Consider the following 13,843-nt stretch of genomic DNA (forward strand, 5'->3'; position numbering starts at 1 on the left):
TAACAGCATGAAAACAGTGAAATGTTAGTCACAGCTTTTCTGTTTGGACTGAGTTCGTGAATTCAAGAACGCATATTTTCTCGTCGAAAATTGTTACCACCGGCTTCCCGAATTAAGTTCGACGTAAGTACGCCGTCTGAACCAGCCGTCGCTCCAAAGTCGCTCTAAATTCGAACTTAATCAAGTTTGGTTCGGCACATGAGTGGAGCGGCGTTTGGACCGGGCCTGATTTATACGGCGTTCTCCTCATGTGTCGAACCGAAAGCATAAATTACTGTTATTTATTTTTCATATAACGGGACTCGTGATTGGCTCAAAATTGAGTGGCGTGACCAGTCATGCATGAAGCTCAAAGACGTCGCTGAAAATATAGACAACAAAATACCGGTGTGCCTTTGATTTATGAGAAACGGGACTGTATAAGCGAGTTTCTTTAGTGCAAATTCATTTTTTGCTTTTTCTTCGTGACAATAGCCCAGCTTATTAGATTTCCCCTTAACAAGTCGATTTAACCGGGAGAAAACCTGTCTAAATACAAACACTGAACCTTGAGTTTGAATTTGCTTCCCTAAATATTGCTATAACAACATGCTAACAGCGAAATGTTTGTCACAGCTTTTCTATTTGGACAGAGTTCGTGAATTCAGAGCGCATATTTTCTCGTCGAAAATTGTTACCACCGGCTTCCCGAATTAAGTTCGATGCAAATACGCCATCTGAACCAGCCGTCGCTCCAAAGTCGCTCTAAAGTCGAACTTTATCAAGTTTGGTTCGGCACATGAGTGGAGCGGCGTTTGGACCGGGCCTAAGGCCCAGTTCAGACGCCGAACTTTTCATGAGCCGAACTTAATTCGAATTTGGACCGACCCAAATTATCAAAAGTACACCTGTTGATTCCGACGTCGAACTTAATTCGCCGAAATTTATTTAGTTTAGACCAAAACACATCGAAATGTCAGCGATTTTCAGGCAAAGTAAAAACTGCTTGTAAAATACGTCATAATAATTTATACATTAGGTTCGGCTCATGAAAAGTTCGACGTCTGAATCAAAGCTGTTCCAAAGCCGAAATTCGCGGCTGAGCTAGGCGGGAAGAACGGCTGGGCCGTTCCAAATTCAAATAGCCGTTCTTAACTGATTCAGACGCCGAACTTTTCATGTACTTAATTCAATGTATTTGGTTCAGCTCATGAAAAGTTCGGCGTCTGAACTGGGCCTAACATTATTTTATTATTTTATTTTTTTCCCCCAAAATCAGCAAACCAACCGAAAGAAGTGGCACTTACCATTTGCAATTCGATTTCCCGTCGTTGTGTTCTGCTGATGAAAGACTGACAACAGGAAAATTCGGGAAACGGTAAGGAAATTTCCGCCGTTCTGTTCCGAAAGGAAAAAGAGGAATACCTCTGGAGGTAGCTAGTCTGTGTAGTGTACAATTTCTAAAAATTACAGCTGTTCCATTTGACTTTCAACCGAAATTTCTGGATTTTTTTCCAAAATGGTAATAACCCATGGTCATCGGAGTTCGGTGATTTTTCAAGAGCTAGGTGGATGAAGATTCCTATTAAGCAAAACCTTTATCCGAAACCGGGTGTTTAACCCTTTGAATACCAAACTTTCACCAAAAAATACCGTTTTTAACCGTTTAGTCAGGTTTTTTTAACTTCCATGACGCTAAATAAGCCTAATTTTTGCTTAAAAAGCCTTTTTTTACTAAAAGGAGAGATTTTTCGAGGATTAGGTACAAAATTGAGCAAAACTTCAAGTCCGGGCATGTGCATAAGCCAAAATTTGGACTTTTTCTTTTTGCCATTAACCGCTCTCAGTTTCGTTTGTTGGCCCTTTCCTTTCTGTTTTTCTCGGCCCTTTTACACTGGCTACCTTTTGCATTGTATGTTCTTTCTGGCTGCAGTGAAAAGTTGGATGTTAATCACGGAAATGGACCTTGATCAATCATAGGCGTTGTGGACCAATTACCACCGTTTTTGCACCAAAACTGATAACGTTGTTTTTCGATTTGCGACGTCGGAATGTCCTGACCATTGTGCGGAAAGGGCTAGCCTAGCGCTACTATCTGCTTGTCAAGAATATCTGATGACATTTAAATTGATGACGTCACAAGCGGTACAAAGAGCAGGACCATTAATTACGCATATATGCGTAGTTGGTAATTAAAGGGTTAATGGAAAAAAGTATTGCTGCTAACTGTATTACTATATTTGTTGTCCTCCATCAATTCTTTTCCAGATCGCATAAACGCCTTTTACGTTTACAGCAATTTCTTGACATGAGCAATGCAGTAGATTCAAACTACCGTTACAAACTTACGAATGCCGGTAAGCTCGGAGACTTAACTGACCTGGGAGTGAGGAATAAGCTAACTGGCTTGTTTAGATAAGGTATGCAAAGGAAGCAGTTTCAAAACCGATACCCCGGTTCGATTTTTTCATGCGTTGTTCACGTAATGTGTTTTCATTTAGGGTCATGATTAACAAAAAAACATCCCCTAAGGGATGCCAAGGGTTAGCATTTATCTCCCCCCCCCCCCTCTCTGTACTACGGAGGGGTTGTGAGTTTGCTTGCTTACGTTCGAGGGTTTAACCATGTGATGAAAATTACTATGAGGTGTGTTCCACTGAATGAATAAATCTGGGAAAAAATCAAGCAAAAAACTAAAAGATTTCATTTTCGTGGTTCATGCTAAATTTCTAGTCTCCAGAAATATCAGCTCTCTTGAATCAGAGCGGAAAAACATACTGCGCATCTTTCTGCGCATCCCCAAGCCTACTTGCGGGCTCAGGTAATAATGGAGGCTGCAATGGAATTGCAATGGTGGAAAGAACGGCGGACTGCTAATACGGTACAAGAGGATGTCGTTCGGTTGATTTATTTATACTTGGGCAAGCATGAATCTTACGGCCTGTCGAAAAAATGTGTCTTCGCACTGAAGTTTCTTGTATGGAAATAAAATCACGACGCAAAAATACCAGCCTCTTCGAGAAGCAATAGTCATTGAAATGAAAAGGAGTGGCGTATGAGGGAACCTGGGTACTATAGGTCCCGGCTGTGTGACCAAGAGCCAGCATTGTCCTCTCTGGTAACCAAGTCAACAGTGTTTTCACTCATGTGGTTAGTAGCAATGCAAATTTATTGAACGAAAGTGTTTACATAAGAAAGAGAGTTCAACTAACATCGGATTAGTTTGGGACACCAACATGGCGGCCGTTTCATTGTTTTGGGGCACCAATATGATTGCCGCATGTTCGACGATGGGGATTACGATGATAACTTATAATTTACCTAGGTAATTTCTCTAATAAACGTTATTGACTACAACTGTGCAAACTGTCATAAGAAATAGACATCAAAACTTCCACTTCTATACTTTTATATAGATATGGCCGAAAGTCGAAGCCATTTATTACAACTATACAAACTGTCATAAAAAAATGGAATAATTAATAATATAAAACAACTACTTCTAGTTTCGCACTGATAGATGTGGTGGAAATACTCGTAAACAATCTTACCAATGTAAACCAATACAAAATCTGTCTTGTTTACGTAATTTGGTTCTCCCAACCATTCATTTGTGTTAACCTAAGTCTAAAAGAACGTTATACAACCGTTATGTCTATTTTTGAATTAGCATATGATTTGCAAAATAGAAGAAGTGAACTATAGATGTGTTACACTAGTTTCGTCACTTCATTGCGAGACAAAGACGATTTCCATACTCGACCAAAACTTTCGGTTTGTATTCCAGACATTTAGAGGCAAATGGAACAGATTTCTTTCCGGCAATTTTTGCTCCATTTTATTTTCCTCTCTTAATTTCTGGATGAAGAATTCGCAAATGAAAATTTAAAAACTTTCGGATTTTCGGGAAACTTTTCCGGGGAATTTCTGCACTCGTTGGCACCTTTTCGAAAGTTCCATTTGGTCTTATCATTAACTGGTAAGTGCGGTTAAACTACTCTTCATTTTCCTATCATTCACTTAACTATTTGTTTGTATCTTGTTTTTTTATTTTTTGTATGTGTTTTATTTTTTTTTTTCCTCACTGATTACCCATTTGGCAAACAAAGCAAACCATATCATTTTTTTTTTTATCTACTCAGCTTATTTAGTTGTCTTACTATTCTGAGTAGTTTTCTTTGCCTAATTAACTTCATTTTTATGCTGTTTTACTTTCTTTTTCTAAATCTGGTAAAAAAAAAAGTAAGAAATAAAAATAAAAATGGTTGGTTCCAAAATTTTGGGTTGAATGGAAAGCGCCACAGTTTTGCTAACTGTTGGTTAATATAAGGATTATAGATTTCGTTAGTGCTGTAGACTTTGATAGGATTGCATGGCTTCAATGAACACCTTCTGACACACGTTCCTCTCAGGGTGTGTTACACCACGCAGTTACTCGAACAACTTGGGTCGCAACACAATGACGAGTCAGACAAGCATCGGCATGCAAGATTGTCAAGTAATATATCAAACACGAAAGACCGTGTTTGACCACATTTCCAAACACCGAGAGGAGAGTTGAAAATACGACGCGCAGCGGAGTATTTTTGACGAATTTCGAGGTGTTTGGAAGTGTGGTCAAACACTGTCTTGAATGTTTGATATGTCTCCTCAATCGAGACTAAAACTAAGGAGAAAACGGAGAAATAAGATCGTTAAAATCTATGCTAATTAAGATCAGATGTCCAAACACCGTCACGGTCATGATTTCCTTTGTTTAAACTTGATGAATTATTAATAAGTTTGAGAAGTGTAAACGGCATTCGTAATCACTTGTATCCGCAAATTTCCTCGGCCAAATCTCTGCGATTTACTAGCGGATGACAAAGTGCGTCATGCAAGACCTGGTAGGTTGCAGCTGAACCTTCCCTTTGCTTCCAAAATAGTAACATTTTATATGGCTTTTCTGAATATTCCTCGTTTTCTTTGTCAAAAGCTGTTAACTTTGATTCATCCATTTTCAACCGACGTCCAAGCGGTTTCCAGCCTTCTGCAATCTTCTGTGAAAGTGTCTCTAATTCTTCATTACTGGGTGTTCCTTCTTTGACTGTAATATAACAGAAAGTAACAGATATTAAGTCAAATTTGCGAAAGTCAACCTCAACTGATACAGAGGAAGTCGAAATGATCAGTTCAGAGTTCACAAACTCAGCTCTGCATAGTTAACAGAGGGAAATGGTTAGGAAGGCCGGTAAACATCAAAGAAGCAAACAAACAGACTAAGATTTATGTTGGAAGGTCCTTGACCCTGCACATCTTTTGTGTTATGCTCAATGACTATGCATGATTAAATAATCGCAATACATCTATTGGTTAGTTGTATGAGCACACGTAAGAGCCTTTTTTATTATACAGACAGAGTGTTTTACTAGAAAATACACCACTCGTAAAATTCATACGAAACTACATCCGGGACTCGGGTGGCGTATTTTCCATTTATCTTTCTCTCAGCTCGTGAGCGGGCGGAATTCAACAAATCCTGCAATCTGATTGGTTCCAGGAGTAGGCAGTATTTTCTCATCCGGACCGCCACAGCGGGCGGAATCCGTCGTGTTGATCTATTTTCGTGAACGAATTAGCGGTAATCGTCAATTTTTCGCCCTTTTTACACTTCCATAGACGATTAATCAACGCAAGTTTATCTCTATTCACCTTTTTAATTGGCAAGGAAAGTCACTGTAAGTAAATTCAATTGAGTTTTTTGAAGTTGTGAGAGTTTTTTTGTCAGTTTGTAGCTCGGCGCTGTAATGGCGCGCAATCCTCTGTCTCTCTCTGTACAATTTTAAGTAAAAAATGAGTCAATTGTAGTCGAGTTTACCTCTCTGATCGTTGCTGTATTTGAGAGAATTTCTGTGGTATGCAGTTAACAAATTTCCTCGCTATCTGCTACTTAATTTACGGTAGAAAAGTCTGATTTCGAGTTATTCGGAACGACTGCCAGAAATTGCTTTTGTGGTACAACTTCAAACTTTGCACGAAATTTCACACCGGAAAAACAGTCTTGGAGAACTTCACTGATGAACTAAATGCAACTAACGTAAAGTAGTTCGAAATAAATCTGTTCTTTAATCCATCTTTCTTTGTCTAGTATCTGAGTTACTCGCTCGTTCGCTCGTTAAATTTTTTTACGATTGGTTCGTAGACGGCACGTAAGCCGATTCAATGACACAGTTGCGTAAACAAACCCACTTGTGAGCCAATTTACCGCAGGAAAAAAAGATGAACATGTTATTGGCCGGCTTAGGGTCGGTCCGTATAGTGAAAAACTGTGACCTCGGTCACAGTTTTTCACTTTTCAGACCTCCCAGCCGGCCAATAACATATATATATCCTCACTAGTGAAGATATCGAGTACTTAAAAAATTCTGTAGGTAGGGTTCAGAGCCACCTTAAATTTTCGACAATTTAAGGTGGCTCTGAACCCTGCCTACAGAATTTTCTTAAACTTTGCCAAACGTTGTGTCTAATCATGCTTATCAAAAGTTGAAAATATAAAAAATTTTACCGTTCGGTTTTTGAATTATAAGCCCCTAAAGCCGTAATTAAGAGTGTTTTTAGGTCTTACTGTTGCTATGGTAACCTAGTGTGTCAAGAAAATAATAACAAAGCGTTCACCAATGTTGGGGCAGTTTTTTGATACCATGATTGTAGCATCAAGTGATAAAGATTGGTTATAACGACCCATCAAAATCTAAGTGTTGGAAACTGCTTTGAGCCTCCTTAAATTTGTTGGTGTATGATTGAAACATCTTCGGATCTTTCTCGAAAGTCTTCGGCAATTTTCGGTTATCTACGGAAATCTTCAGAAATCTTCGGAAATGTTCGAAAATTGTTCGGAAACGTTTGTGTGGCCTTCGGACAATTTTTGGAGAATCTTCGGAAATCTTCGGAAAATGGTCAAAAACGTCGTTATCAGCATGTCTATATAATAAACAGAATAATACATGGTTCCTTGTAGATATGGAATATCTCTTCTCGTGCTCAACTTCATATCTCACTCGTTCGCTGCGCTTACTCATGAGATATCGAGTTGAACTCTCGAAGGTATATTCCATATCTACCTTATTACATGTAAATATCTTCGCGACCGGTTGATTTCGCGAATTTCGCGATTTAAAAAAAATCGCGAAATCAAAGTGACGCGAGCAATAAGTGTCGCGAACATATATAAAATGACGCGAAAATTAAGTGACACATTATTTAACTGTTAAGATATAGTCCAGCCATTGCGTTTTTGTCACTTTTGACGTTATTGAACCTTTCACAAAGTCGGTTTAATTCAAAGACATGTTTTAGTAACATTGCCAAGGAAATAAATTGTGTGTTACTCGAAAACGCGAAGTTAAAGTGATTCAAAATACAAAATCTCCGCCAAATCGCGGAATTAATGTGTCGCGAAATATGCGCACCTCAAAAAAATCGCGAAATAAACGTGTCGCGAACATTTCATGTAATTAGGTATGCGCGCCCACGCATTATCTTCCATGTATTTTGCCAGGTCGTGTGCAGGGTCAACTCCCAAAATAGCAAACAAAAACAACAACAAAGAACTTTGCCAAGTTTCATATCCATTTCCCTCAATTGACTATGATCTCTGCTTAGGTTCCCGGGTTAGGGATCTGCGCTGGTTCGCAGCACTTCTTACTAAGTTCTAAATAGTACTGTTCTTACGTTCGAAATATTAACGACGGGAACCTTCCAGGAGTAAATGAAAAAATATCTATATATTCAGTATTGCAAATTTGATTTCATTACCTGTTTCAATGGTCAGCTTTTACAATGCAGAGTTAAAAACTCAAAATAAGACTCGATCCGATCGATACTCGACTTTTGATTGGATCAATTCAATGAACAAAAGGCTTGTACCATATTTGTTTGGCATGTTAAGGTCACGCCCACAAAACAGGAACTTGGTACCTTTCAAAATGTCCGACGAGGAAAAAAAAGAGGGTAGCGCATGACATTTATTATATTATATAATAAATATATTTGGTGTCTGGATGGTGTTGAAGTAATTTTAGAGCCAGCCTGCAGGCATTAAAGCCGAATATAAGGTACATTAGCATCGAACATAACGGCTAGTGCTGTTTTTTGTTGTTGTTGTTTCTTTTTGGCTAGTTTTTCAACCCACCAAATTACATTCTTCTCAAAATCTCAGCTTCGTGCTTATTCTCAAAATGATTTTAAAATTTCCCAAATTTCAGCTTCGATACTCTGATAAAATACAGCATATCGTTATAAAAAAGAGTGTATTGAAGATGATTTTTCACGTTCTGTTGACATATGGAAGTTGCAGAAGCGCGGCGTTCATTGGTTCAATTGAAATTCGATTATTTGGATCGATTGCTTGCTATTAAAACAGGTAGTGAAATTAAATTAGCAATGATGGATTTATTAATTCGTTCTTAGGAAAAACGCACTCAGTAATTGAACAGGTAACCGTGTAAATGCGAATGCAATCAAAGATTTATCCAGCGAGTGATATTTGAAAATTCTCTCAAAATTGTGCGAGCCTTTAGGCCAGTGTAATTTGAAAGAACTTTCAAATATCACGAGTAGTGCAAATCCTTAATTGCCCGATTAACGATAAATTGGCCTGCTCTCACCCGATCACAGTGAAGTAATTTTCTTAGTCAAAAATTATAATACCACGCAAAACAGATCCTCGTCATCATCAAGAAGAAAGCAGTCTCACGTATAGAATTGATTTCAAAGCGAGGCAGCAGAGCAGAAAAAGGTAATCAACTAAAATAGCTGTGGTCAGAAAAAGACTAAACAACTAAAACTACACTGTACTACTACTATGACTACTCCAGGGGAGGGTGAGGGAGGGGGGGGAGGGACCCCATATAAAAAGAACGGGAGTGCTCGTCGTATCTTTCAGGGGTTAAAAAGCAGTTTTGGTAGCTCTTAAGGTGTTTCACCTAGTCCACCACGGGAGCTTTCGTGGTATCTTTTAGGGTACTGACCCAAAAACAATGTTAGGAGACATCGAACAATCAGCTGATTTTTAATTTTTGTCTCATTTACAATCGTCGTTATTGCAATTAAAATGATGAAAGTGTCAGTTGATGTGTTGGTTTGGAATTGGTACTTCTAAGGGGTGAAAACATTTCAAGCCACGGCCACAAAACACGATCGTGGTAACTCTTAGGGGTACCTTTCAAAATTCTCGACGAGCAGTCCCGTCTTTTTTCTATGACAAGGAAGGTCACTACACGTAAATATACTGGTTTGATAGTCGGGAAAAAATATGAAAAATAGGGATGAAATATTGTACCTGTAATGGCCATAGCTGTTGAACGTGAGAACTCTGCACAGGGTTCTGTCAACGGCATTTGCTCATCTGCAGGTTCACCTGGAAAGAGGACACTTGCACATAAATACATGTACATCAACAGGATCAGTCGTGGCCAGTAAAACTATTGTTATATTTATTTTAATATTATCAGAAGTGACAAGGATTCTATTTTATCTGCTCACCTCCTCCACGGCGTTTTCAGAGAAAAATAGAAGGTTTTAGCCTGTGAAAAATGCCGTCCTTCTTCGCTCCCGCCCCAAGAAATGCCTCTCGGGGTTAGAGTAAAAATTTTAGCGAAGTAAAATGGTTGTTTTTGCAGGCTATAAGAAGGTTTGTGAACTGGAAATGGCAACGAAGATCCCAAAAGACCTCGATCCCCATTACTTTTAAGCTTTTTTCTGACTGTTATGTAATTGCCAGCACAATCACTTGCATGTGGTTATCACAACCACGTTCAAATCCCGTATGATTTCCTGCTTCAGCATTGTGACGTAATATTTCAAAATATGAAATCAGAAGAAAATATGATCACGCTTGCCAAAGAGACATGGTCGGATATCGCTGTCTCATAATTCCTTGCCATATCAGTAGCTCATAGCTTTTTATTTGAACCGTCTTCATCATAGTTTAACAGGAGCAGAAAAAATAGGGACACAGGAGACATGAAGAACAACAATAAATGCACTTCGTCAATGGCAAAGAAACATTAGCTACAGTTGACTTTGACAAGTCAGATGAGACTTTTCTTTGTTGCAGGGTGCATTTTCTATTCTGACACCGATTGTTGTAAAGGCCCACTATAGACCTTAAACCATTACCAACACCCAATAAATTGTTAGATTAGTTCGATTAGTTGTCAAAGAGTGCTGTTACCTCTAAAGTACGGCCAGGACTGGAAAATGACAGAATCAAGCAAGATATTGTTCACGACAGAAGCTGCCATAACACTTGCAAAGTGCGCCCACTTGTCCAGGTCACATTCAGTACCATCTGCATAGCCAGCCATCCCCTTAACAACTAACCACTCCATCTTCATGTCATATGCCGCTACATAGACCCCTGAAACCAAACAGCATCAAATTTAACAATTGATATAATCACCTGCCTCTTACTTTTGTCTACCCTTGCAGTGTGCAGAGGTGTTTTATAGTTCGAGCTAAATTTTAAACTCTTTTACACCATTAGCATTAAAGCAATAGAGCACTCTTTCCATGTGTAAACAGCCTCATCTACACCCAAGGTCGGCCTTGGAGAATTTGAGACAGTTTAATGCATACCCGAGATGCAGTCTCGGGGAATTCTCCCATCCCCCAAGTGTTTAGATGTGGCAATGTAAACACGGAAAATATATTCTATTGCAATGCTTTTATAAAATATTTTTCAAAAATATGCGCAAACTTAAAAAGTCACAACCGTGTTTATGCACTCTTATCTAGACACACCTATCGACCAATAAGAGTGCACATAGTGTCTCAGTTATTTTATAAATATCAGTTTATCATTGTAGTAAAATCGTGTAATCCTCTAGTTACCTCCAGTACCATGAGCAATTTATGTTGCAAAAAGGATCGAGACTTTGATATTCAAGTCAAAACGCTCCCTGTTATTTTGATTAAGCTTTATCTGCTACAGGCATGCTACCTGCTTAATTCTTACCAAGCCATGAAATAAATAATTCTGTGAGGCTGAACAAGTATGTGACAATAAGGTTAGCACCAGTGACTCACCCTCACCCTCCATATCAATGGCCATCGCTTCAGGGTGCATCGCTACCAGTTCATCACAACGCCACTTTGCACGGACAAATTCTGGACCACTCAAATACTCGGCATCACAATGCACTTCAACTTCTCGCCCACTCGGGTTTAACAAAGGTGCCTCCCAACCATCTCCTGCATGCCTTATAAGTCTGGAAACATCTCTGGAAACAGGAACTCGCGCCCCACCCATTGGCTGAACTTCACCATCAGTGACATTTTTTCCAGCATATTGAGTTAATTTAGAAGACACAACCACATCTCCCAACTTGGCTTTACCGCGCTGCAGCCCTAAGCAGGCTCCCACACAGAAGACAGCCTTGGGTCGGAGAATGGTAACTGCATTTTTTACAACAACTAAAGATCCACCCGGAACGGATGAACCCTCGGAGCACTTCATGAGTGCGACTCTGAGCTTCAGAGATTGATCTCCACCCATCTTCCCAAAGTATACAAAGCCGAGTGTTGTGGAACAACTTTTGAAAGAGTTCTTTAAAAAATGATAGCAACTTAAAAACTCGCAATCTTTTACTGTAATTAAGAGAAAGTCTACGGGGAGTTCTACATCTCTCCAAGGTGTTGACCTTCTTGGAAGATCTTTCTTCTTTGGAATAGTTATGTTGAGTGGTGGTGGATTGTCATCAATGACCAGTGTGGAAATGCTTTCCGTTGCCATTGTTTAAAGCTCTTGTCTACGCTTGCTCCGATTGGCCCTGAGGATATAAAACAAATTAAAAACAAGAAATAATCATTTGGTTATTAGGGTATAAACAAGGTTAACTGGCTACCTAAACTGATTATCAAAACTTTAAAAAAGTTAGACCCATCTGTTTCTTAAAAAACCTGTTTAGCCAGCAGCACGGAAGACACAAAAACAAATGGTGATGCACTATAGAGACAGAGATGAGGAGCTCCATCCAAAAGTTGGCTGGGAACAGACACCTGTGGAGCTCCTTTTTGATTGGTTCAGTGGATTTTTTGTCTCCTTTGTTATAGGCCATAGTAATGACTTTGGTTTTGTTTTTACCAGAGAATTTTACGGCACAAATGAAAAGCACTCCATTTGTAATTATGATCACACAGGAATTTTACTCGTCAGGCCTGACTATAATGGCTTTTAATCAGCCTCTCAGCATATGTCACAGTAAGGCACAGTAAGAGAATAGTGTCTTGCAAAGACCATAACACAATGTCCCCAGCCAGGGCTTGAACCCAAACTGCTCAATCTGGAGTTGAGCACTAACCATGAGGCCACAGTGCCTCCCACCAATTGACTAGTACATTCTGGGTTAGTGTACTTTACTTAAGTGACCATGTAAATTTTTCTGAAAGGAGAAGGTCACTCCAAAAAGCTTAATATTTTTAATTTTTAAGGAAAACCTGCACTTTAGAGGCTGAAACTTTGGTGAGTGAGTGCAAGGTTTTAATTAGCAATGACAGGAGTGACCTTCTCCTTTAAGTAACAAAGTACAAAAGATAAGAAAAAAATCTGAGACAATGTGAGAATTAAGTACACAATGCTCACAATGTACACAAAGTTGATCCATCGTTAGAGTCACAGTGGTAAACATAGGCCATCCCACCTCTCAAATGCTCATATATTGCCTTTTATGTACCTCGATATTGTCAAGGCAATCTGACAGAAAGCCAGAAGAGGAGAGGAGGGTGTGGAGTAAGGCAGTCCTCAGAGGGTAGATAACATCTTATCCTTTCAATTGACTAGTAAGGTAAAGTCTGTATATGAGTCGAGTGGCCTATCAGGCAGGTGCTTATCAGTGATTACCCCTCCCCCCCTCCCCCTCCCCCAGCATTAAATTAGCCAGTACCCATTTTCTGAGGCACAGTAAGAGGATAGTGTCTTGCAAAGACCATAACAAAATGTCCCCAGCCAGTGCTCGAACCCAGACTGCTCAATCTGGAGTTGAGCACTAACCATGAGGCCACCAATTTGACTAGTACATTCTGGGTTGAACCTCTTTCAGAGGGGAACCCTCTAAAAATTAAAGCATTTTTCAGGTGTCGCTGTGGTGTGCAGAAATTGAAGAAAAACAAGAAAACAATGGCGAAAATCAGGTCTGCAATATGCTGCCGACGACAGCTGTGAAATACAAATTGAATATCGAAGGCTAACAAAACCGGAAGTAGCAAAACGTTCATTCGTGAAAGGCTCAACAGACACAAATCTACTTTTGATTGGATAGTAAAAATTACAGTGAAAGATCCCAGTTAACTGGAGTGCAGTATGCATGATCTGAGATATTGACATATAAAGAATAAAGTGCTAAGCTTACATGTATGTAGCCGGAGCCACAGATCAGACACGGACAAGTGGATCTTCTAGATTTCAATTTGTTGGCCTGTTTAAAAAAAAAAAAGAGAAAAGAAAAGAAAGCAGTAAAGTTCGGTACATCACCTTAGAGAAGATCGATCATTCTAAGTACAGCTTCAGAAAAAAAAAATCATGAACATACCTGTTATTTCATGCTATCATGCGAAACATTACAGTGTAGGTTAAACCCCTCCTTGCCTGAAAATTGTAACGTTGTAAGAACACGACAAATTAGAACTGGGACTAAATCGAACGGAAGCTTCCACGCGACATTTACAAAGCTATTTGGAGTCAAACCCTCCTGGCACTGGGCTGATTAGGTAAACAGGGGGGTTAAACTGGTACTTGCTCTAAGAAAGAGAGAGAGAGAGAGCAACGAAATTGAGCCCCCAGATAAGCTCACCGCTGAAGAAACACATTAATCCGGAGACACCTTGT

The 13,843-nt window shown here is 39.4% G+C and overlaps 1 protein-coding gene across 1 annotated transcript; it reads right to left on the minus strand.

The window, feature by feature from the left end:
• Positions 1–3,127: 3,127 nt before the first annotated feature.
• Positions 3,128–13,816, minus strand: LOC110059095 (death domain-containing ATP nucleosidase-like). Its single transcript, XM_020765778.2, has 6 exons — positions 13,548–13,816; positions 13,368–13,433; positions 11,047–11,789; positions 10,193–10,378; positions 9,299–9,376; positions 3,128–5,065 (listed from the first exon to the last, which is right to left on the minus strand). Exons 3-6 carry the CDS (start codon positions 11,750–11,752, stop codon positions 4,788–4,790), a joined length of 1,248 nt encoding a protein of 415 aa, XP_020621437.2. The 5' UTR covers positions 11,753–11,789; positions 13,368–13,433; positions 13,548–13,816; the 3' UTR covers positions 3,128–4,787.
• Positions 13,817–13,843: the final 27 nt, after the last annotated feature.

The sequence above is a fragment of the Orbicella faveolata genome, unplaced genomic scaffold (genome assembly GCF_042242905.1).
Source record: "Orbicella faveolata isolate gen_17 unplaced genomic scaffold, um_ofav_v1 contig_46, whole genome shotgun sequence".
NCBI classification, from domain to species: domain Eukaryota; kingdom Metazoa; phylum Cnidaria; class Anthozoa; order Scleractinia; family Merulinidae; genus Orbicella; species Orbicella faveolata.

What these genes read in the sequence shown, in the direction of transcription:
- LOC110059095 (XM_020765778.2), bottom strand. Translation starts at nt 11,752, where the DNA reads ATGGCAACGGAAAGCATTTCCACACTGGTCATTGATGACAATCCACCA. An exon ending in GTCCTGGCCGTACTTTAGAG is followed by an intron (nt 9,377 to 10,192) that starts GTAACAGCACTC and finishes TCCTCTTTCCAG; the next exon opens with GTGAACCTGCAGATGAGCAA. An exon ending in AACAGCTATGGCCATTACAG is followed by an intron (nt 5,066 to 9,298) that starts GTACAATATTTC and finishes GTTATATTACAG; the next exon opens with TCAAAGAAGGAACACCCAGT.